The 25,583-nt window shown below is 37.5% G+C and overlaps 2 protein-coding genes and 1 long non-coding RNA gene across 4 annotated transcripts; 1 reads left to right on the top strand and 2 right to left on the bottom strand.

The window, feature by feature from the left end:
- Positions 1–467: 467 nt before the first annotated feature.
- Positions 468–5,750, bottom strand: LOC119075084. Its single transcript, XM_037181475.1, has one exon. It carries the CDS (start codon positions 5,748–5,750, stop codon positions 468–470), a length of 5,283 nt encoding a protein of 1,760 aa, XP_037037370.1.
- A 1,619-nt stretch (positions 5,751–7,369) lies between these two features.
- Positions 7,370–8,241, bottom strand: LOC119075080 (farnesol dehydrogenase-like). The gene has a single exon (XM_037181473.1). It carries the CDS (start codon positions 8,174–8,176, stop codon positions 7,424–7,426), a length of 753 nt encoding a protein of 250 aa, XP_037037368.1. The 5' UTR covers positions 8,177–8,241; the 3' UTR covers positions 7,370–7,423.
- A 1,029-nt stretch (positions 8,242–9,270) lies between these two features.
- On the top strand, positions 9,271–13,877 carry LOC119075082. Of its 2 annotated transcripts, none has more exons than XR_005087302.1 (6): positions 9,271–9,891; positions 9,952–10,149; positions 10,844–11,017; positions 11,074–11,124; positions 11,193–13,511; positions 13,605–13,877. It is a non-coding gene; the product is annotated as an uncharacterized LOC119075082 (long non-coding RNA). The 2 variants fall into 2 exon arrangements; XR_005087301.1 differs by having other exon boundaries at positions 10,229–11,017.
- The last annotated feature ends 11,706 nt before the right edge of the window (positions 13,878–25,583 follow it).

Below are 25,583 nucleotides of genomic sequence, written 5' to 3'. Positions count from 1 at the left end.
AAAAGTAAAAGTGAAATTCACAGTGATTATTACATTCTCCCACCATTTCAGTTTTTCTTCTTCTTGTTTCGTTTCATTGGTACAATATCTTCCTCCAACTGCCGTACCATTCCATTTGTTCGTATAGGTGAGATGCACTTTACTGGCTTCATATAAGAAAGGATTGATTCCACAACTGGTGAAAGTGACATAACCGTTTCGACTTGTTTCTCGTTTTCCATTAATTTTGTTGCAAAACGACACGGTGGATCACATTTCCTTTGCGCAGCAGCACCGTATTTCGTATGGTAGTAACATTTTTCCTCTTGTCCTTGATGGTTAATCAATTGATCGATTTTCCTTTCCAAACGTTTCGCCCAAGGTGGGGTTTTTGCGTCCGCCATCGTAAAGTGTTATTTTGAAACTGACAAAAAATTTTGATTATTCATTCCAAAAGATCTTATGGCTACTTAGACGAAGTCCAAAATTTAATTGAAACGAAACCGTAGAGGTACTTTGACCTTTCTGCCTGATTTCGTGATAATTTCCTTTTCATCCCTGATGATAGCCGATTTTTTGAATTTTATTGGCCTCGACGTGTCCTGTTTCTGCAGTTTAGCTCTTTTTATAGCCTCTGGCTTATCGAAAAATTGGGTCTCGCTTGATTTTACTTCTAATGGTACCAATCGTTGAAATGACCGTGTAAGTTCTCCGTTAGCTGTTTGTATACGTGCCACTCGTGAGTTTTGGTCCTTTCCAGGAAATACTTCAAGTATTTTAGCCAGGCTCCACTCTAATCTCTTCCTTTTATCATCTACCACGAAAACCATGTCACCGACATCCAATTGAATGTTATCCACTGGTTTCGATCTTTGAACCAGTTGTCCTAAATATTCCGAACGAAAACGTGATCGTAACTCCTCCTTTAGTGTAACCAGGTCCTTGTACTTTTGTCGGAACTCATGATCTTTTAACACCTTGAATTCCGGAAACTCAGTCTGACTGATATCTTGGATGAACGCAGCTGGTGTGAGTGGTGTCAAGTCATCTTGGTCTTCACTCACATATGTTAAGGGTCGGTTGTTCAGTAGCGATTCTACAAATGCCAAGGTTGTATCGAGTTGTACTTTGTTAAGTTTGCTTTGACCCAGAATTTTTCGTAAATATTCCTTCAGCGATCGAATTAACCTTTCCCAGAATCCTCCCCACCAAGGAGACGCTGGAGGAATAAATATCCATTGTATTCGATGAACATGAAATGTGGCTTGAATTTTGTTCCAGTCCAGTTTGCCAAATAATCTTGCTGCTTTTACGAAATTTGTGCCGTTGTCTGTATAAATGACAGCCACTCGTCCTCTTCTGGATATAAATCGAGACACTGCCAATATGAATTCCTCGGTATTGATGCTGTCGACAGTCTCCATGTGAGCTGCTCTGTAGACTCCACATGTGAAAATTACGATCCATACTTTAGATCCGTTTTTTAAGAACAACGGCCCCGCCAAATCGATACCAGATACTTCAAATGCTTTTGCGTCTTTCACACGATTCTCCGGTAATGGAGATATTGGCACTGTAGCAGGTTGCTGATTAAATCGTTTGCAGACGACGCACTTACTAGTAATTCGTTTTACAGCCAACCTGGTTTTAACTATCCAGAATTTTTCTCTCAATTTTGCTACCAAGAACTGAACCCCAGCGTGTCCATACCGTTTGTGTTCTTCTTCGATAATTTTGTCTACTACTGGATGTGAGTGTGGCAACAACAATGGTTGTTTGAAACGTCCAGTATCTTGTCGGTTCATTATCTTCGTCAAAACGAAGTATAAGTTGTTCTCCTTATTCTTATCAACACGCAGCCCATCAATGAAGTTTGAATCCTTAGGAAAAGTCTCTCGTTGAATCAGACCAATCATTAACAATTCGCTGTTGAACACTTCTTTCATTGATAAAGTACCAGATCGACGTGGTTTATTTTTCTTCTTAGCCAGACAATTTTCTTTGAAACGCTGGATCCAAGCCAATATTCGTAAATTTTGAATATACGATTGTCGTTTTGCATACCACGGATCGCCAGTGATCTGAATACTCATGCTTGAAACGGGATTTTTAACAGAACTCTTTTTCTTCTCTGCATTTACCTTTTCTTCGTCTACTGTGAACTCGACATTCGGCCATTGCTGTTGATGAAGACGCAACCAATCTGGTCCCTCCCACCATCGGGATTTTAACAATTCTTTCGGCGAACAACCTCGAGATGGTAGATCCGCAGGATTGTCTTTACCAGGTACATGAAACCAATTGCATACTTCAGTTTCATTGATGATTTCTTTGACTCTGTTTCCAACAAAAGTTCCCCATTCATCATTACGTTTTATCCAAGCTAATGCTGTGGTTGAATCTGACCAATAAAATCGTGTTACTGTCGTTTCAAATGATTCTAAGATTGGTTTTGCCAGACGAACGCCAATCAAACATCCCATTAACTCTAGTCTCGTCATTGTCATCTTTTGAATGGGAGTTATCCTTGCCTTAGCCTGAACCAATTGTACGTTGACTTCGTCATTTGTCTGAATTCTAACGAAAATTGCAGTTGCGTAGGCTAGTTGACTAGCATCGTTAAAAATGTGTAGTTGAACCTCTGACGTCTGCTTACAGTACTGTGCCCCATACATGTGTCGCGGAATTTTTATTTCTTGAAGATAATTGAGTTCCTTGCACCACTTTTGATATTGTATGAACATTTCCTTCGGAAGTTCTTCGTCCCAATCGATTCCTTTATCCCAAGTTGATTGTAAAACCAATTTAGGTGATACCATTGCAGGTGATAGAAAACCCAATGGATCGAAGACTTTGTTAATTGCTGCAAGAAGTGTTCGTTTCGTTAATTTGTCTGGGATTGATGGTAATGAAGAGCATGACAAAGTATCTTCTTTTCTGTTCCACTTTAAACCAAGTACTGACGAGCATAGTTCGGTATCACCATTATCGATTTCAGTGTGTTCCCACTGGCGTAATTCCATTTTCGCATCAGCCAAAATCCGAGTGCAATCAGCCTTGAACTTTTCGTATTCTTTCCATGAGTTTACAGACGTTACACTGTTGTCAACGTAAAGCGATTTTTTCAGTTTCTGAGCCATTTGCTTATCCGTTGTGTTCACGTTGTCCAGATGATGATTTAAAACGGCAGCCAAAATAAATGGACTGCAGTTGATTCCAAAAACCACTCGTTTATGTACAAATGCCTTTAAATTGGTGCATGACTCATCCTCCCACCACAAGAACATCAAATACTTCTGATCAGTTTCTTGTATTTCAATCATTAAAAATGCCTTCCTTATATCCGAGATTACTCCAATTTTCCCTTGTCGAAAATTGAACACTGCCTTAGGAATCATTTCGATCAAGTTTGGGCCTTTCATGAGACATTCGTTTAATGATGGGAATCGATTTGTTTTGCATGATGCGTCAAATACTGGACGAACCGGAGTTGTCTTGCTTTCTGGTTTGAAAACGGCATGATGTGGTATGAAATGTCCAACTGCTGACGCGAGCTCTCCTGAAATTTTTACTTCTTCAATGATTCCTTCATCTTGCCATTGCTTAAAGATTTTATCGTAGTCCTCGAACTTGCTGTCTTTGTTCAGTTTTCTTGTGCTATTGATCAGTCGTTTTCGTGCTATTTCGAAATTGTTAGGAATCTGTTGATGGCCATCTACCCAAGGAAGAGCGATTATATATCTGCCGTCCTTATTACGATGTAAAGTTTCGTTGAAAAACATTTGGACTTCTGCATTCTTTTCTTCTTGAGTTTTTAACATAGCCGGATCGCGAATCCCCATAAGCTCCAAATCCCATAAGCCTTGGATACTCATTTCATTAATCTGATTCGAAACTAAAGTAAGCGAATGTGAGATGACCAAACTTGTTTGTGCTTGTATTGGTCCCATTATAGTCCAGCCAAATACCGTTTTGACGGCTCTTAAGCCACATTGAAGAGTTATGCTTTCATCAAGAATCAAATGTGTAGCTAAATCTGCTCCAATTAACACGTCGATATCTTCTCCAGATGATTCCATATCGTTGATGAAAATGCCTTTTAACTTCAATTCATCCATCCATGGACCAGGAGGTAATTTTGGTATTTCCCCAGTTATTTTCTGTTTGTCTGGAATTTCCATTGTATGCTTGACATTACCGCTTAGTGATTCCATTTTTACTTGGTAAATCCTTCTTTCTTCAATGCCAGTTTTGATACCACCAAACAAAGTATTTCTTTCGAAATAACTTCCTTTCTCCGCACAATTTGCAATGATGGCAATTGAAGTCTTGATGTAGCTCTGCTGACTACCATCATCGAATAATAACCGAAGCTTGAGGTAACCATTCTTTGATTTTATCCTTACCATAATTGTTTTGAGCAGAACTTGTTTGTCCTTGGAGAATTTTGAACTTTCCACAACAGCATTGCAGTTGTTCGATGTTGACGGAGTTTGTTCGTTACTCCTGTTTTTTGGTGAATCAGGACACAGCAAGTGAAAATGTGGTTTGAAACAGCCTGAACACTTAACAAACGTCTTACAACCAAAACCGCGATGAATCTTCAGGCATTTGTAACAAGCCTTCTTCTGTCCAAGAAGCTCTTTCTTTTCCTTTAACGACATTGCCATTGCCTTCATACATTCCTGCGAGAGATGGGGTTTATCACAGAAAATGCACTTCACTGCATTTTCACCAATAAACAAATTTGCTGCCGTTGCCACTTTGGATTGAACTTTCTTGACCGATCGGTTATCTTCTTGTTTTTGGTATATTGGTGAAAATCCTGTTCGGGCAAGACTTCTTTGCTCTTCGCTTTCGACTTCTTGTTGGAGAAATTGCATCAGGAAATCCAATTCTGATTTTGGTGGATCCAAAGTACTTCTGCCGAAATTTGGACTTCTTTGCCATGCAATGAGAATGTCTTCTGGTAATATCGATTCGACCATAGGAAATAAGAATTCTGAAGTTTGTTCACCAGTAACTCCTAACGATTCCAATGCTCGAAGATGTGACTCTAAACTGTCGAATAATTTTGACAATCCCACTCTATCCTTGTTACGGATGTTGTTGGCAATCATCTTAATGAGTTCTCGTACATACACCTGTTTAAGGATTTTTGGTTTTCCAAAACGGTCTGTTAAAGCTGCTATTACCTTTGGATAATTGTCAGACGTCTGAGGATAGCTGTCGACTAATTCTTTTGCTCGTGAACCTTCAACCATCGCCTGTGCTAAGTATTGGAATTTGTCTGAATCGTGTAGATCTTTGTCTTGATGGATTTTTTCAAATTGAGACCAAAAACTCAGCCACTCCAATATTTCACCGTTGAACTTCTTTATTTCAATTTTTGGTAGTTTGTACGTTCGTTTTGGTTTTTCTGCACTTTCACGAACGGTGGTATATACTGAACGATGTTCTGAATGATCATCGGTCATTGCCTTTGTGTATTCTCCAACCATGACTAAAATGAAAGTAACACGACTGCGGTAAGCTTCACACTCCTCTGCTTCTCTGTCTTGTTCCTCTTCGGTCGCATTACTGTTAAACAGGCTGTCTAATATTTTTTGATCTTGAGCTGCAATTGTATCTACAAATCTGATTAAGTCTTCTCGTAAAGCCAAAATTTGAAATCGGTTTGGTTCATCTTTCTTTAATTCAGTTTCAATTTTGTTACAAGTTTTTGTGATATTTGATCTTGATACTCTTCTAGCCTTCGTTACTTGCTCCATAGTGATTTTCGTTCCTTAATTTGTGTCGATGTATTTCGAAATTCTTCGGCACCTTTCCTTATAGCGAATTCAACCAATTTCGATTCTTCACGTTTCGGAATTGCAGCGTAACTGGCTTCTGCTTTCAATGGCACCAATTGCTTAGGTGTGCGGCTTATGGTCTCGCTTTGTTTACGAGTTTTTTCCACCTTACCACACGGACCCTTCGTTTTCTTTTGGACTACCACTGGCTTCGTTCGTAATGCTTCCACCTTTCTCTTTAAGTTGTGAAGCACCTGAGTGTTGATTTCCGTACAGCGTGATATTCGAGTCTTACTCATTCCACACTTACTGTTTGATATGTTTAATCTCACAAATTAAATTAAATTTGCTGCCACCACCCAATCCGCACTTTCGGTAAAGCCGACTCCGGGTGATTCCCCAGCTTAATTTAATTGCTCAAAAAAACTACCAACACACGATTACACTGTCCCCAGAAGTTCACACAAACCAAACGTTACTAGTCACCCAGGTTGTTTTATTAAACGTTAACACCACCCAGGCCGTTTGTTAAATTTTTCTCGTCACCCAAAATCGATTCGTCCACCCGGGGGCGCCAAATGTTATAACTGTAGATTTAAGTTGAAACCGTACAATTTCTTACTGGTGGCCTCTCCTTCAGGTTACGATTTTCTACTATGAGTAATGACTATGCTGAGCCAAGTACTCCTACTTCCCAATCGTGTCTTTTGATTTTGTTGAATCAAGAAGACTAAATAATACTCTAGAGATGTTGCTCAGTCGAGTGATATTTTATTATGAAAGACCCTTCAAGAAAACAATCTTATTTATACCCTAAACGAAAGAAAATCTAGGGCTACTTAACAATAATAAATTCAATTGAAAAAATCAAAGTTTCTTAGATCAGAACAAAAGTAAAAGTGAAATTCACAGTGATTATTACAATTTGCGTGGCTCAAACAAAAACACGCTTTTGCCAGTCACGAAATAACTGGATATTAAAAATGTCCAAGAATATCTTTCATCTCTGATAATCTAAGCCAATAATCATATGGAGTTAGGTCGAAAATTATTTTAATTTACTTTTAGAGTAATCACGTTGTTTAAAAAAATCAATTTTTCGCACCAAAAAAGCAACAAAACCAAATTGTTGTTCACCGCTAGGGTTGTAAGGCTTGATTTCAACGTAATAAAAAAATACGCCGTTGTTTTCTTGACAGCTCGCTCTCTCGAGGCTTTCACACGGAGCACATTTTGCTGTTAAAGACGACCATAGTCATTCGTTGGATAATTATGTTAACGCAGCTCGAGATCATAATGTTCGAAAACTGCGAACCTCAGATCGCTCTGTTGCATAAAACGTTGTACGAATCTCGGTGCGAAGTACCTGATTGGGCTCACGATGTGTATTATAACACACGGTCTGCGGCTTAGTGACCAATAGAATGTTTTGAAAGTACAAAATTTCACTTGCTTCGCTCGCGATCGTTCACTTCCTATTTTGTGTCAACAGCACAGGACGCTGGAAGTGTTAAACCGTCCCTTCCTTAGATTTCATGCATGTACCCCAAGAGAGTTGTAATAGAGAAGTGATATTTACATTGTTGCATTTTTGCATTTGCTGTGATATTTAATCATTTATTTAAATCCATTCAATATTCACAAATTTTCTATCAGAATCTCTCACCAACCGGTTTTATTGTAATTTGAGAAATATTAACGTTGTAGGGCGTGCTCAATAAGTACAAGACAGCATTAGATACTTCTTCTGGTTGCAAATAAGGCATCAATTCGTAACGTCCATCTGGATTTTTATGACCTCCAGCACGTCCAATGTTCGTTTTTATTAAGCCAGGGCTCAAATTCGAAACTCTTATCTTATCATTGCCATTTAAAACCAATTCTTGTCTGATAATTTCCGAAAATGCACGAACGGCATGCTTAGCTGCTGGATAAATGCTTGATGGATTAGGAAATGGTACGATTGAATCCAATATTGAAGCGACATTGACAATAATGCCGTAATCTTTCATATACTTGAACGCTTCACGTGTACAATGAACCAAACCAGTAAAATTGGTGTCAATAACATTGTTAATTCGCCTAGTCATTTCATCACTTGGATCAAGAATATTTTCATACGTTGACACACCGGCATTATTGATTAAAATGTGAATCTCGGAGAATTGTTCGCCAATCCAGTTGAAAGTTTCCTTTAATGAATTCATATCGGAAATATCACACTGTCTTGCGTATACCTTTCCATCGGCATTTTTCAAATTTTCAGAAATTTCTTCAACCATTTCATGTCTTCTAGCCAATCCTATCACATTCACACCCATATTTGCGAGGTCTTTAACAACCGCCGCACCAATACCTGATGATGCTCCAGTAACGACAGCTACTTTACCCTTCCACTTATCCATTAAAGTATCGTCTAAGGTGCAAACAACGGAAATAACAAGTTCGAACTGAATTGTTATAAGACTGAAGCCACTGGAAATTCAAGAGACTTCTCATTATCAGTCAGAGATAAGAACAGTATTGCTGGTTTTATTTTTACACTTTATGGCAAAATATCTAATCAACATTTTCTGTATAATCAATAATCGAACATCCAAAAAAAATGCCAAAGTGTGTTGTTGGTGCAAATAGTATTTTTAATTACATATGAGACGAGAGCTGCTAGAAACATGACAAATTCTGCAAATACTTTCGTGGACCATAATGAAGTTAGTGAGTCAGTCAGTTATTAGTATTTATTACCAAATATTTCGACTACGGTTCGTAGTCATTATCAATGGCAATCGCCTGGAATCAACAAAAAATACTCAGTTTACAAATGTTATCCCAAATTACATTGTCATAGTCATTTATCGTATGTACTATCTCATTAATCCTCTCATACATGTGTCCAATTTTCATTCTTTAATATTATGGCGTAAAGTTAAATCTGTTTAGAGGGATTCTTTTGAAAAACGACCTGCCGAAATCGGACGCATTTTCCAGCGGACTTTTTTATATGTGCCCAGATAGGTATTGGTCCCTAGAAGCATTTTAATGCAAGTCCCCTCCGGAAAACTAACATTACATGTATGCCCCCATCGGAAATCGTTTATTTCCTATGGACATATTTTGTGTCCGATCGAGAAAATTTTTAAAAGAGCTGACTGTTGACTGTTTGCCGACGATCTTAAGGTTTACCACGTCGTCAATGGTCTATCCGACGCTGTTGACCTTCAGAGTGACATTGATGCTTTTGCGAATTGGTGCCTTAGCAATCTTAGAACTATTAATGTTTCCAAGTGTAAGGTTATGTCATTTTATCGGATTGCGAACCCAGTGGCTTTTGACTACTCAGTTGGTAATGTTGTTCTGACGATATTCGATATTTTTCGTTTACTTTTGTGAATTCAGCTGCAAATTGTTTACATCTGACTCGGGAATTTGTGTAACATCAGTGGATTGTCGAGTTCAGTCAATTTGTAGTTTATTATTCGTGCAATTCCGATCTGATTAATTGTTTGTTTAGGTTTTGTGACAACGTAATTAATTACGCGAGTGTAACGTTCCGTAGTGTGCACGGTAGTGACACTGCATACGAAAATGAATGGTTGCGTATCAGCGCCAGAGGTTTCTTGTTTTGAATGTCCGTACTATATTTGTTCTGACATATCACAAGCTGATTTCTGCCATATTTTTTGTTTTGTTTAGTTTTGTTTTTTTTTTTTAAATAAATATCTTTAAATGTTTAAAATCGGTGTAATGACAATAGCTACAGCAGTTACTACAAGTATAGAATTGTTTTGGCCACCAATCAGCAAGAACAAGTGTATTACTCACACACACGGCATATCTAATGTCTTCTACGTTTTACAAGAGCTCCAAATTATTACTCAGCAGAGATCACCTTCTTCTCCCAAAAAAATATCTTGATGAATTGTCCGTTTTACAAAGTTCCCGCTATTCCCAGCTGGTTATCTTAAAGTTCATTTAGTTCATTTAAGATGGGTAAAATTGACAACAAGTTTCACTAGTTATCACAAAGCGGAACAGCTGATACAAGGCATTTTTAGTTGATAACATTTTGCGGTTCGTTGTCCAAATAATTATTACTGATCGTGAAGTGAATATTATAAGAGTAAGTTCAACACGAAATATCTGGCTAGGGCATTCATAAATTCATTTCATTGAGTAACAGCTGTTCGTTCCGATCGATTAACAATGGATCAGACTGATATGCAGTGTATGGAAGAAGATGATTTTTTTTCCCAAATTATTGAATATGATGATCATGACGACGGTTCGGACGGACAAAGCGAAAAGGAAAATGTTCCAATTAAGCTCAAGAAACGAAGGCCAACCAAAGAGCAGTTTAAAAAAATAAAAGATTTCTTCGGTAAGGTTAACATTAAAACAAGCAAAATTTATAGATTGTCGTTCATGTTGTTCTCTGTAATTGATTTTGTATTCTCAAGGACATGATAACCGTACCGTAAATGTTCCCGAATTGATTTCGATGATGAAAGATGATGAAGAAGGCTTCGGGAGAGAAGAAGTCTTTAGATTACTTGCTTCAGAAGGTTTCCATATCAATACAGAGACGCAATGCGGCTTGTATATTAGGAACTTTTGAAAAGAGAGTTGATGATTTTTATTTGCTCTAGCTATAATTTCTTTTTGTTTTGTCTGGAAATATACTAATCATTTTGTTTTCTTTTTCATGTTTTTCGGTAATTAACTCGAGCACAAGATATTAAATTCAATGAAGAACTTTTATTCAATCAATACTCGTTACTTTTACTTAGTTTTTTTTTTCTAGATTTATTTTAATTATTTAAATGAAATGTTTTGTAATGAAACTTAATTGTAATATTTAATTATATTTTTTTCGGAGTTTTAGTGCGGGAGAGGACGCTTTCTCCGACAATAAAAAAAAAAGTTTAAATAAGAAAAAAAAAATTTCGCTATAACAAATTCGTCCACACCGTTCAGCATTTGATTGTTTTGCACTTGTAACAGAATTGTGTGTTTTTAAATTGATCGGTATCCTCAGAACATTAACATTATCTTCAATAATCGGTGCTTTTCAGACCAAGGAGATTACACCGACGTTGGTTATGAGGCCATGACCGAAATATGGACACAATTGGCAGTGAAACTAAACGAAATTGGTCCTCCGGTACATACACAATCAGAATGGCGAAGAAAGTAGTCCTTGCATAAATATAGAACGAAGAAAATGTCCGATCAGAAGAAGTGCCAAAGTATTTTCCTAAATTCTGTTCATACCAGTTTTGAACTAATCACAACAATTTGTTAGGTGCAGCTGCACAATCAAAGGACACTGCTGACGAGCGAATCGGCGATTCAAGTATGTACAATCTACAGCTAAATCGTATCAATTTCATGAATTTTCTTCTAACTGTACGAATTGGTTAGGCGTACCGGCACCTGAAGACACTGGTTTTTTTCACCGAAGCGTTCTGATCAAGCTAGACCAAATGATAACAAACCAAGACGTGATGATTGCAAATCAGGGGAAAATTTTGGATGGACTGGAATCGTCGAACTGTCGGATCTGTCAACCCGTTCAGTGCAATCGTTACGATCAGGAACAACGGAGAGAAATGGTATTCAAATCGGTGACTGAAGGTTTTCAACAACGGGAAATTGATCAAATAAAACCAGATCAGCCAGAAGGAATGTTACCAACAGCTCCAGCTTCACGTACGCCAATCATCATCATTCCGGGAACAGATTCTAGTCTCATCACAATGTTCTGGAAAATATGAGATTTGTGACAACGGAAGAGAAGAAGGCGCAAGGCTGTCCCAGAGAAAATGAAGTGCTGCTGCATCGTACTGACGAAGAAAACTGCCCTGTCGAATACAGAGTAATGGATAATCCAGCCAAATTGACGTCGCAAGAATGGAGCCGTGTTGTGGCAGTTTTCGTTTCGGGATCAGTTTCACAATTCAAAGGATGGCCATGGTATGGCAATCCGATCGAAATATGTTGGAAAAGTAAATATTCAGATTGTCGGAATAGCTCAATCAAAAGACAAATTTTTTAGTTTTTGCCAATATATTTCGTCCTCAATTCGAGAACATCATCAGGGCTGTAACAAAAACATTCCATTGATAACAACACAAATCATAGCTGTATAAAGAGACACAGCGTACCTATGTTATAACTACATTCATACAAAATAGCAAAAACTGCCCATAACAAAAGTTCTGTGTATGTTCCGTCTGTATAAATTATAAAAACAAATTGTAAGAAAATGCTACTGGCACTACATTAGCAAAATCAACTTACAGAAACAAACACTTCGTCAAAAACATTAACAAAACCAGAAAAAAACACTTTCTACAACAACCGGCAAAATGACATCAGTAATTTGAAAGCATAAAGAACCACTTCCTAGAAAAGCTTTGCCATCCGTCTCACAAAAGTACGACTAACAAAATTTTTAATGGCATTCTCATTCGGCGCGACAATTCATATGATGTTATTGTATGCAGTCGATAGAAAAACTGATTCTTTCTGCTTGTTGATGCAATTTGCGTTCTTCCTTATGTGGATCATTTCCAAAACACAACGTTTCTTCTTGTTGTATTCAAATTCGAGGATTTCTACATCATCCCACTTCGGTTCATGATTTAATGTAACAGCATGTTCGGTGATGGCACTATGATCAATGTTCTTGATCTTGGCGTTGTATTTATGCAGGTACATTCTTCTTTTCAATTTCTGTTTCGTTTGTCCAATGTAAATGGCATCACAAGAGCATGTGACTTTGTAAACAACATTAGATTGTTCCAACTTGACTGTCTTATCTTTCAGCCTACTGAAACAATATTTTTTAACATTGTTGTCACCTCTACCAACTGTGGTAAAATGTTCTTTGCAAATTGATTTTAGACTTTCAAACAAGCCTCTGAGCTGGTAGTTGATCGTGGATTGAAGGGCTGTCTTTTCCTGCAATCTTCAACTTCGTTTTACTAATGATGTCTTCCGTCAATTTGCTAGGATATCCATTAGTCTGCAACGTGGTTCTTAGTAATTGGAAATTTTGTTCGTGAAAATCTGGATCGAAGTGGGATGATGTAGAAATCCTCGAATTTGAATACAACAAGAAGAAACGTTGTGTTTTGGAAATGATCCACATAAGGAAGAACGCAAATTGCATCAACAAGCAGAAAGAATCAGTTTTTCTATCGACTGCATACAATAACATCATATGAATTGTCGCGCCGAATGAGAATGCCATTAAAAATTTTGTTAGTCGTACTTTTGTGAGACGGATGGCAAAGCTTTTCTAGGAAGTGGTTCTTTATGCTTTCAAATTACTGATGTCATTTTGCCGGTTGTTGTAGAAAGTGTTTTTTTCTGGTTTTGTTAATGTTTTTGACGAAGTGTTTGTTTCTGTAAGTTGATTTTGCTAATGTAGTGCCAGTATCATTTTCTTACAATTTGTTTTTATAATTTATACAGACGGAACATACACAGAACTTTTGTTATGGGCAGTTTTTGCTATTTTGTATGAATGTAGTTATAACATAGGTACGCTGTGTCTCTTTATACAGCTATGATTTGTGTTGTTATCAATGGAATGTTTTTGTTACAGCCCTGATGATGTTCTCGAATTGAGGACGAAATATATTGGCAAAAACTAAAAAATTTGTCTTTTGATTGAGCTATTCCGACAATCTGAATATTCATTGATCAGCTCATAAACAATTTGAAGTTGGAAAAGTAAGTACGCACAATGGAACATAACGTCCATGACGATGGAACAAGTACCGAAGGCTTTGTGATTGAAAATTTTCATTTTCTTTGCTTCTCCAGTTGGTGCATTTCACTTGCGATACAGTGAAATGAAATTGGATTCGAACGTTGCACATTGGCCGGTAACCGTATTGAGTTTGTCCCTGAATGAACGACATTTAGATCGGGCAGTGTTAATGACGTTTTGGGAAAGCCTGGACAAACACATTGCGAGAAACAAACCCAAACTTCGACTCTGATTCTATCAAAACATTGAATTTACATTATGCGTTCGGTTCGAGATCGTTTGTTTTGTATTATTTCAGTGAAAGAAAATACAATTAGAGCATTGTAACTGCACCAACAGTGTTTCTAATTACGAATTGCTCAGGGCCTATTTTTCAAAAACGTGTAAAATTTCTAGGATTTCTTAAAGTTTCTTGAAAAAAGTTTTCTAGAAACTTTAAGTTTCAGAAATTTTTTAGAAACACGTTTTTGAAAAATAGGCCCTGGAATTGCTACTGCCTGGACATCAGTTCATAGCTTTTAGTCTCACGATTTTTCAACTAGGAGTAGAATTCGACCGCAGTTGATAATTGCTAGATCTGAATATTCCCATAAGTCCCATGGTTCATGTTTTTCGACCAGCAATTTTGTCTTGTAAACGTTTATTAATATGTCCCTTTGACCGACCTCACAACAAAATTCTATTTCGGTTGTAGAAAATAGTGCTTAACTTTACACAGAGGAGACAGAATGAGGATCACTTGTAGCACTAGGATCACATGCCAAAGGAAATACTAAAAATAGTTACGGTAGTAAATCACGAACAAACAACACCAATTTTCGACTTTTGGTGGAAGTTCACTAACCAACAAAAGAATATTAAAATTAAACGACTGCGGTTTTAGACTGTTGGGGCCAAGGACTATCTGGGCATGTAAACAAAGCGGCGCTGAAAAATAGCTCCGACCGACGGAGCCTGGCCCACTTATAAAAAAAATCCCTCTGTGCAACACAGCCCCGAAATTTACACCAAATTATTACTAACCAGAATGTTGGAATTTTCTCTATTGGAAGTGTTTTTGAGAAAATTCTAGAACTCAAGAAAACCTTTTAGGTTATAAATTCGTATCAAATAGTTTTCGCAGACTTGTAATACTTGACCAAAAACCCGATAATTTTTCGACAAAAAGAACAAAAAATGTGAAAGTAAATTACTACAAAAATTTTACCTGAATTTGTGTGCTCCGTCAAGAAATTTTGTCTTGTAAACTATTATAAATACTTCCGTAGACCGACCGGACCGACCTCAGAAGAAAATTTTATTTCGGTAGAGGCCATTGAATTGAAGAAAACATTACTTAACTTTACACAAACCTATTTTTTATCAAGGTTGATCGAGTTTGATCCACACTTTACTCTTAGTTGTAGCAAATATTAGTTTACTTTTGAGTGTAAAGCATTTGAATCTTTTTTAACAGATCTGATCATGGGCTATCGTCTTTCATTGATGAGACAGATGAGCCGTCTAGTACATCTACGATGTGACCACACTACAGTGTGGATCAAACTCGATCAACCTTGATAAAAAATAGGTTTGTGTAAAGTTAAGTAATGTTTTCTTCAATTCAATGGCCTCTACCGAAATAAAATTTTCTTCTGAGGTCGGTCCGGTCGGTCTACGGAAGTATTTATAATAGTTTACAAGACAAAATTTCTTGACACACAAATTCAGGTAAAATTTTTGTAGTAATTTACTTTCACATTTTTTGTTCTTTTTGTCGAAAAATTATCGGGTTTTTGGTCAAGTATTACAAGTCTGCGAAAACTATTTGATACGAATTTATAACCTAAAAGGTTTTCTTGAGTTCTAGAATTTTCTCAAAAACACTTCCAATAGAGAAAATTCCAACATTCTGGTTAGTAATAATTTGGTGTAAATTTCGGGGCTGTGTTGCACAGAGGGTTTTTTTTATAAGTGGACCAGGCTCCGTCGGTCGGAGCTATTTTTTAGCGACGCTTTGTTTACATGCCCAGATAGTCCTTGGCCCAATAGTCTAAAACCGCAGTCGTTTAATTTTAATATTCTTTTGTGAACTTCCACCAAAAGTCGAAAATTGGTGTTGTTTGTCCGTGATTTACTACCGTAACTATTTTTAATAATTAATATTAACAATTGATCCTCATTCTGTCTCCTCTGTGTAAAGTTGCGTATTATTGTCTACAACCTAAAGTGAATTTGCTTTATTTATTTATATTGATGCGACAAAAAAGACTGCTCACAATAGTGGCGCAGCCAGTAAAAAATCGATCTTTTCATATAAAAAAAAATTACAATAAATAAAAATCATCAATTTTCTTCTTCCCTAATGTTCCCAAAATGCAAGCGGCATTTCCACGTTGTATCGCGATTGATAATCTTTGTAAAAGATAATCTTTCGATTTAGCTTCACCAGTTGCTTTTTTCATTAAAGAACCCAATTTGTCTATGAATTTCTTTGTTTCTGGGCCCATACAACCTAGCGTCTCGAAAGCGAGTGGTGTTAGTAAATAATTTTGTTTTAGAGAAATATAATGGTTATGCTTATGTCTCTCAGCTTTGTCTGCTATTGTGCGAGCTTTCTTTGAAGAATCATTAATATAAGAAGCAGCCATAGTATCCCTCACAGTCACATCCCACAAGAGTGATTTACCATGACTCCACGGTATCAACGTCATGCCGTCTGGTCTTTTACCATCATCTCTTGACACACCTGGGGGCTGTATAATATTTGGGACACCTGCACTAGAGAAAGCATGAGCGAAGATGTTATTCATAGTATCATGTCTTGCAAATTTTCCTTCTGCGCATTTAGCGCAAGATAGACCATGTAAACCATCTCTTTCTACCATTTTACCGCAAATACATTTGTGTTCCTCACATAATTTTGAACCTACTCTAAGTCCAACAGCAATTCTGGCAGAGTTGTTATCCAATAACAATCCCAATTGACTCGATGGGATCACTTGCAGCCACTTTGAAGATTCTTTAGTTGATGACGCAAGTAATCGTGCACGAGTCCTAAGATCACCATTTTCAAACAACTCATCGAATTGATGTTTGATCTTCGGAAGATCCCAATTCCTTTGTTCTTTTTTAAGCGTATCGGTTTCTGGAACAAAATTGTGTGGAATTTCATCGATTAATTGTAAAATCTGATCATTAATTATTTTTAAGTTAAACTTTTGGAGTATGACATCACACAATTCTGACGATGAATAAACAGATGATAAATAGGCCGGTATTGCCAAATCCTCAACTCTCCTAATACCTATACCACCATAAGACAAAGGAAGAGATGCCTGATCCCATGACAAACCTTCTAATCTCACATTCGTAATAGCCTCCAATGTCGACCGAAACATCTCATCAACAGATCTAAGATGATCGGGTAACAAGTAGGCTCTAGAAGTACGCATCAAGTAATTAAATCTACAACCACTCAACGACTTCCTGAAAACACACAAAGCAGGATGGACATCCATCAGTTTAAGTCGGTCACACATCAACTTAACTGATTCGGTCTTAGAAGAAAACATCCTCTTTAAACCTGTCTCAAAGATTGGCGTACCTAACAACTCTAAAGAAGATTCATCAACCTTCTTAATACCTCCTGGTAACAAAGCTGATATTTCAGCGTACATATGCGCTTCTTCATCAGGGGTCGCATTTATAAAGAAAACCTCACATTTCTTCGTATTCAGGCGTAGTCCTGAAACGTCATAAAACGATAATACTTTCTGAATATCAACTAAAACAGTTGATAATTCATCACCTATAGTACCATCGTCCAAATACCAGCCATTAAATCGCGACAAAAGGGAATGCGTCATTCGCATTATACCTATACAGAAACCTGTAGAACCTAATGGGTCTCCCTGCTGATAGCCTCTTTGAGACAACAAAGGATTATCGGCGAAATACAGATTTGAAACAAGTCTATATGCTTGCTGTAGCAAGAGAAACAACTCTGGGCAAACATCTTTTACCTCTCCTAACATAAACTTCCTAAAAAGCATATTAAATGCATTCTCAAAGTCAAACTTAACAAGAGCCATCGGCTTATCATGCCTAGTCTTACAAAATTCACGCACAGCGTGAACTAAAGCTTCAGCTCCCCCTTTAATTCCGAATCCAAACTGAAAAGGTTTCAGTTTCCTCACCAACTGTTCCCTAATCTTATAATTTGAAATCTTCCCTGCAACACGTCTCCAAACTAAACCTACAGCAATTGGTCTTACATCGTTCTCTACTTTATTAAGAGCAGTTAACGATGCACCAAAGAAAACCTTCAAAACATCCTTTTGCACTAGACCTGATCTAATAATATCTATCAAGGAAGACACAGCTTTAAGCAATTCATTAGCTGAATCACCACAAGTGAAAGATGTCAAATCTTTCAAGTGTCTCGGTCTTAAACCCCCTATCCCTCCTGACGAACTTAAAGGGAAGCTCCTAATAGCCTTAACTACATCTCCTACCTCAGTCGGTGATATCTCGAAGTCTAATTTCACCTCTTCGAAAGTACCCCCTTCATCTACTGGGTGTTTAGTCTGAAGCTTAGCAGCAGTCTCAACAGTGAATTTTGTTTTGAGGCCGGTCAAATGGAAATATTAATAAACGTTTACAAGAAAAAATTGCTGGTCAAAAAACATAAACTCAGCTCAATCAGGTAAAAAAAATTTATTCGTCGGGTTTTGAGCGTTTTGAGACAGATTTTGAGCAGTCGATAAGAAAGTATCGTTTTTGACCTTTAATCACATATTTTCTCTACTTGCGCGTAAGTAGATCATTTTCAACGATCTCAGAAAACAATTAAAATTTTTATTACTGAAACAATGAAAAATTAAAATTACGTTTACTAAGCTTTTGTATGGCTTTGTTCCGACCATACAAAGCCATACAAAAGTAATTTAATATTACGAGACCAGCAATACAACAATTTTAGATTAATTACGATGCTTGGTTATAATTCCGAACACCCTTTCGTCGTGCATTGGAAGCTTTGTCATAAATATCACTGTGATTCTCGATATGAGTTACAAAAACGTACGTAAATTACACAATCGCTTATCAGGTATTTCATTTCCATATTTTTAACATAATTGTTCCCTCAAATGTGGAATGACTAGAATTCGAAGACCAATAAAATGTGGATTACGACTTTCACTTATCATTTCAGTTGTTGTAAAACGTGTATAAAATGTGTAAAACGGAGAGAAATTTGGTTTGTAGTTCCTTAGAGCCTTTGGAAGTAGTTGCATTGCAAGTAGCTGCCCCATTTTTTACGATTTCGAAAGTTTTCTCTAAAATGTTTTTGAAGCAAAGATGAGAGTGTAAAAACGTAGTTTTTCGTGGATCTAAACTTTATTTATACTCAATTGCTATTGTTTCACTCATTTCGGTTTTTTCTTCACCCTCTTTTTCTTCACCGTCTTTTTCTTTACCCTCTTTCTCTTTGCCCTCCTCTGTGTCACCTTCTTCGTCTTCTTCGTCCGCATCTTCTTCCCATTCGCATGAACGATCGAGGCCATTATCCCACGCTTCGGAGTCCGAGTCGCTGATGTATATAGCTCCAACGATTAGGGTCCCATCATCTCGCTGAAACGACAAAAGAAACATAGTATGGAATTTCTTTAAGTACACCAGCTGTATCTTTAGCTAACTTCTCGCTATATAGCACTAACCATGTTTAAATGCAAAAAAATTGGTTTTTGCATATAACATCCGATATATAGCTAGAGCTTAGCATGTTACAGCTTATATTCGAATACGGTCTAATATAGCTCAATGTAGTTGTATATAGCTTTATGGGAAATTCCAACGTTAGTTGCATTACATGCTTTAGATGGTAAGCGCTTGAGACCCTCGTATACTTCATAAAGTTACTAATGTAGCAGTAGTCATTGTCTTAGCTTATCTGCTGAATTATGAATAAATCCTGGGGATCCATTTTATTATTACCTTGTATACAAACGATCGATTTGATTACACAGATTACAAATCGTTTAAAAAATTGAAATGACAAAACTAGCTTCATTGACTATCTAATCGCTAAGAACAATTTATTCTAAAATTGAGAGTATGTAGATAGGGTAGATAGAGAATATACATCGCATAGAATAAATTTTCCATGATATGACTTTATGAACGGAGTTAGAGTTATACCATCAGATCCTTTAAAAACGGTGGTTATAATAATATATATTTGGCAATACGACGAAGTAAAATTCTGACCTCATACATTCTTCTACAGCTTGCTCGTCCATCCATTTAACATAATTCGTCCATAGACTAGTTCTAGTAAAACTTAGAGTTGACTGGTTTTTTGGGGAGGTACGCATGAAATGAAAGTGACTCTCTTAGCGGCAGGAAACAATGCACTGATTTTAACGGCGGTAGGAGTGACCTAACCGATGTTACTGTTGGTGCTCCACAGGGAGGAGAGCTATTTTCTTTGTTATTCATTATTTAACGATTTCTTTAGCCTGTCGATAAAGTCCTCCCCATTTAGCTGATGTCATCTGAGATCTTTCTGACGATCTTAAAATGGTCTTATAATGATTTGTCTACATTCATGGAACGACTATCTAAATTATCTTCTCGGGTACGATTTTTTTCTAAATCAGTGTGCCTAGAAAATTTAAACTTCGTAAATCTATTTCGAACGATCAAAACGATAGGAACGTTGAGTTATACTAAAATGGAATCTGCATCAAAAACCCACTCCATAAAGGGATGCTCGATTTGCCTGCGACCGGCACAACGGCTGGAATTAACGGACTGCGGCCACATTGTTTTGTCAACCGTGTTTGTGGCCGAACATTCTCAAGAGGGGCAAGTGTTTTTGTGGACGACCGCAAACAATTGGAAGGCTGCAATGGGTGTACATATACGGTGATTGCCCCATTACACCTTGATAAAAAAATAGCTTTGTGTAAAGTTACGTAATGTTTGCTTCAATTCAATCATTTTACCTGATAGATTGTGTAAGTTTTAGTAACAGATAAGGTCGGTCGGATGGAAGCATTAATTAAAAAAAACTTACAAGAAAGAACGGGGGAAGACATCAACTTAGCTGAATCAGGTAAAATTGTTGTGAAGTGATATCTGTTTTGTAATTTCTGATTTCAAAATTTTTAGCCCCGTACGAAGTACAAAGGGGCTTATAGGATTACGATGCCGTGTGTAATTGATGGAATTCGAAGCAGACGGTAAGGGCAAAGTGTTTGCCTATGTTCATAGATGACGAATCCGCAATAAAAATTTTGTCTGTCCGTCTGTCCGTCTGTCTGTCCGTCACGTCGATATCTTGAGTAAATCAAATCCGATTTCAAAAATTTTTTTTCCCTGAAAGATAGTTGAAATAGTGAGGCTAAGTACGACGATGGGCATATTCGGGTCGGCCCTTCGTGAGTTAGGGCCACCTAAGTGATTTAAGGTCTTTTGGTGATATTTATGGCAAAATAAACGATGGAAATGTAACTGACACGGCAAATGATATGTATCCAATCCAGGAAAAAAAAGTTTTTTAAAATCGGGTGAGTGGACCGTGAGTTAGGGCCTTAGAAGTGAAAAGCTACTAGGGCCCTATGTGTATTTTACATAGAACTCGAGTAAATATCATTCTTTTTTCGTAATTTTTGTGTCATTTGGAAGGTAATCAAAGGCCGAATACAATGTTGTTGAAAAAAAAAAATTTGGGTCCTTGGACTAAGGCCACTACTAGGGCCCTATGTGTATTTTACATAGAATTCGAGTAAATTTCATCCGTTTTTCGTAATTTTTGTTTCATTTGAAAGATAATCGAACACCGAATAGAATGTTGTTGAAAAAAAATTAAATTTGGGTCCTTGGACTAAGGTCGCTACTAGGGCCCTATGTGTATTTTACATATAACTCGAGCAAATTTCATCCGTTTTTCGTAATTTTTGTTCCATTTGGAAGGTAATCAAAGGCCGAATAGAATGTAGTTGAAAAAGAAAAAAAATTGGATCCTCGGACTGAGGCCGGTACTAGGCCCTATGTGTATTTATACTCAATAAATTAAAATTTTAGGGCTATTTGCAATTTTTGTTTTATTTGAAAGGAACGTCGTACGGGGCTTCGTAATTGCGCTATGCGCAATTTCTAAGATGTACACATTACATAATAATTTTACTTTAACTACATTAACCGGCGCAATAGACTTACGGTCAAAGTAGGGTGACAGACGCACTAGGGTCACGTACGCAATAGATATACGGGTTTGTACGGGGCTCAGTCGCAGCAAACGCTCCGACTGTTCTGATGGCTCGTTTTTTAATCATATTAAAATATAAATTGGGAAAAAATGGCGAATTTCTCGAAAATTTTCTCTAAAGCAAATTTTTCAACATTCTCAGAAAATTATTTTGGAAATAGTCCGTCATTGATTTGTTTAAATTTCACCGTATCTCATTTTCAAATCCGATTTTTAAAGAACGACAATACAAAATAGTCACTGGTTTTCTTCCCGGTAACCAAGTCAACCAACTTCCCGGTGGCGTCAATATGATTTCTCTGGCCTTTTCGTAATTTCGATTATAATTTTGAATTCGCATCCTTTTTGAAAAAAGTTGCCTCAAAATTTGTCAATAAGTTCTTCCCGAATGCGAATGTTGCACACTGGCCTGTAACCGTATTGAGTTTGTCACGGACTAAACGACATTTGGATCAAGCAGTGTTAGTTACATTTTGGCAAAGCCTGGACATTGCAAACAATAAAGCCGGACTTCGGTTCTGATTTTATCAATACATTACATAAATTCAATCGTCCTATTTTAGATAGCTTAGCTTGTTTAGATAGTTGAAGTGATTATAATTAGAGAACTATATTTGTACAGTCTTTTTCATTAAGAATTACTACTACTAGGTCATCGGTTAAAATCATAGTTTTCAATCTCTAGGTTTTCCAATTAGGAGTAAAAATGTAATTTAGCCATTACAGCTGTTCCGTATTAGGTCAAGTGGTCTTACTTTGGTTCTGGTTATTCATTCGATATGAATACCTCTTCTATGAGTGAATTCAGCGATTGAAGTGGAGATATAATAACGATAACGAAATAATTCAGAGGACGAGTAAGTGTACAGGAACGAAAGCCAAAATTTACATGACTGCACTGCGTCCATACATATTTATATTCAACACGAAATGGAATTGCCATTGCGGCATCATCACTTACAGCTACTAAAGACAGTCCGCTAATGGATTGTCGTGAATACTGATCTTAGTATGGACTAGGACAAGCGTATGAGATTCTGAAAATACGTTACTAGAGTTTTGTTACTACAAAATGGCACAACAGTTTCGACAGTACGACAGTCCAATGAAACACCGCTACAAATTTATAAACTACCGCTTGATACATTTAAATTACCATTGGACTTCCAAAGTTATCACTGAACAATTATAATCTACGGCTCGTTTTAAAAAATTTGAGTTTTTCCGATCTCGATTTTTAGACCCGTACGAAGTACGAGGGTCTTATGCGTTTACTATCAAGTTTGTAATTCGTCGAATCGGAGTCCCTGAGTAAGGCAAAACCTTCAGTGGTTGCCTAGAGATGACGAATCAACAATAAAACTCATTGACGTCCGTCTGTCCGCCGGCACTCTAACTCGAGTAAAACGCAACCAAATTCAAAAATTCTTTTTTTCCCGTTTTGTATTGGCAATAGGAAGGTTAAGTTCGACAATGGGCGATTTTGGGTCGACCCATCCCGAGCTGGGGCTCAACAAGTGCTTAAGGGTTTTTTAACGATATTTCCGGACAATTAAACGTTACAGTTGTAAATGATACGTCAAATGATAGGTATTTACAATACCGATCGACAAAAAAAAAGTTTATGGAAATCGGATAACCGACTCGTGAGTTAGACCCCTTGGTGTGAAACAGGCACAGGGCGGCAAGCAGTTTTTGCTTGTAGGTCGGCCAAATTTGAACATATTTCGTCCGTTTTAGCTTTATTAGATAGGTATTGACCGTACCAATTAGGAAAAAAAAATTCATGAAATTATGTTCTCCGGAGCGTGAGCTAGGTCTCTTGGAGTGAGCTCTTATCTGGCTACTCGGAAGTACAGTGAACGTGGTGTATTTTGACAATATCTCGAGTAAATTTTGACCGAATTTCATGAATTTTTTTTTGTTTGAAAGGTATTAACGAATGTAAAGCGTCAGTACTATTTCCGGTCTCCTAACAAAATGGCTGCCGGCGGCCATATTGGATTTTATTAAAAGTGATATATCTTGGGAAAAATGGTACAGAGAGTTTCTGTTAACATGGAAATAATTTGTTATGTGTGTGGGGTTTCAGGTATTCCATATATGGACATTTATATATACATATATACAGCTATATTGAGCTATATACAGGCATATAGAGCTATATAATTGCATATTTATCTGTGAAATGTTTATTTATAGTGAAATATAGTTAAATATAGCGGTATATAGCTGTTTAAATAGGAATTTTTGAAATTTGACTTCGTACGGGGCTGTCTATATTGCCTCCGGCAATTTAGTTGTATATGATAACAAGGCAAAGAGTGGATAATGTAAGTGATTTTAAAGGGAGAATAGTTTTTCAGCAGAGAAGAAAATGAAGTAAGAGAAATGATGAATTCACATTAAAATCTTTTGATACGAATAGGTGTTTCGTACGGGTGGTGTTGGTATGTTTTTTTGTGCAGATGCTTTATTGAGATTTTCTCCCGCCTCTACATTCTTAAGAAGAAGTTCCTTCTCGACTTTTAGTTGTTCGAGAAAAGTAAGGTACTTTTGGCGTGCATTGGAGCACATCTGGAACATCTGATTTCACTAAATCTATGTTCAGGATTTTACAAATAACAGAAACTCTGCGGCGCAGAGTCTGCGTAGCCGCACACCAATAAAATGACGACTCGCGCTACTTTCTCTGCTTATGAACTTTAGGACAGATAGGGTCTTATTGGCAGGCGATACCCCTCCCGACTGGCAATCGGTGAGCGCGGTAATCAAACAAGAAGCAACCGACACCTTAGGTTATCAGAGGCCTAACGATTTCAAGACCTGGTTTGATGCGGAATGTGCTGATGCGACGGAACAAAAAAATGCTGCACGCATAGAGAAGGAAACTGCGAGAACAAGAGAGCAAAAAGCGGCGGCGGGTGAGCGCTACAAGGAACTTAGGAGGATTGAAAAACGTCTGCACCGGCGTAAGAAAAAGGAGCTTGAAGAAAGGACGCTTCTTCACCTCGAACAACTTCGTAGCGCGAACGAGTCCCGAAAGTTCTACAAACAGATCAACCACCAGCGTAAGGGCTTCAATTCCCGAATGACCATTTGCAGATCAGCGACCGGCACGTTGCTGACAGCCAAACATGATGTCCTGGAGCGATTCAAGGATCATTTCAATGTGCTATATAACGGGGATGTAGAAGACGACACTACCATGGATGATTCTTTTCTCAACGACGACGGTCGTAGCGTGGATGCACCAACGTTGGAGGAAGTAACAGCAGCAATATCCTCACTCAAGAACAACAAAGCTTCCGGTCCGGACAATATACCAGCGGAACTGCTGAAAATGGGTGGTGAGGAATTGTGTAACGTGATATACGATTTAGTCTTGCGAATATGGAACAACGAATCGCTGCCTGACCAGTGGCTAGAGGGTGCCATTATACCTCTGCACAAGAAAGGAGACAAAACGATTTGCGAAAACTACCGTGGAATTGCTTTGCTTAACACGGCGTACAAGGTTTTTGCACGAGTGCTACTCGGTAGATTAAATCCACGAGCTGAGAATGTCATAGGAGAGTACCAGGGCGGATTCAGACGAGATCGTTCAACAACCGACCAAATTTTCAACCTTCGTCTGATTCTGCAAAAAGGCAGAGAATTTCGAGTCCGGACGTACCATCTTTTCATCGACTTCAAGCAAGCCTACGATAGGACCAAGCGTAGAGAGCTGTATATGGCGATGAAAGAGCTGGGCTTCGAAACAAAATTGATTCGA

Source organism: Bradysia coprophila, unplaced genomic scaffold, assembly GCF_014529535.1.
Source record: "Bradysia coprophila strain Holo2 unplaced genomic scaffold, BU_Bcop_v1 contig_176, whole genome shotgun sequence".
Classification (NCBI taxonomy): domain Eukaryota; kingdom Metazoa; phylum Arthropoda; class Insecta; order Diptera; family Sciaridae; genus Bradysia; species Bradysia coprophila.
The sequence above is the reverse complement of the archived record's forward strand: the minus strand, read 5'-3'. Positions and strand labels throughout refer to the sequence as shown.

What these genes read in the sequence shown, in the direction of transcription:
- LOC119075084 (XM_037181475.1), bottom strand. Translation starts at nt 5,750, where the DNA reads ATGGAGCAAGTAACGAAGGCTAGAAGAGTATCAAGATCAAATATCACA.
- LOC119075080 (XM_037181473.1), bottom strand. Translation starts at nt 8,176, where the DNA reads ATGGATAAGTGGAAGGGTAAAGTAGCTGTCGTTACTGGAGCATCATCA.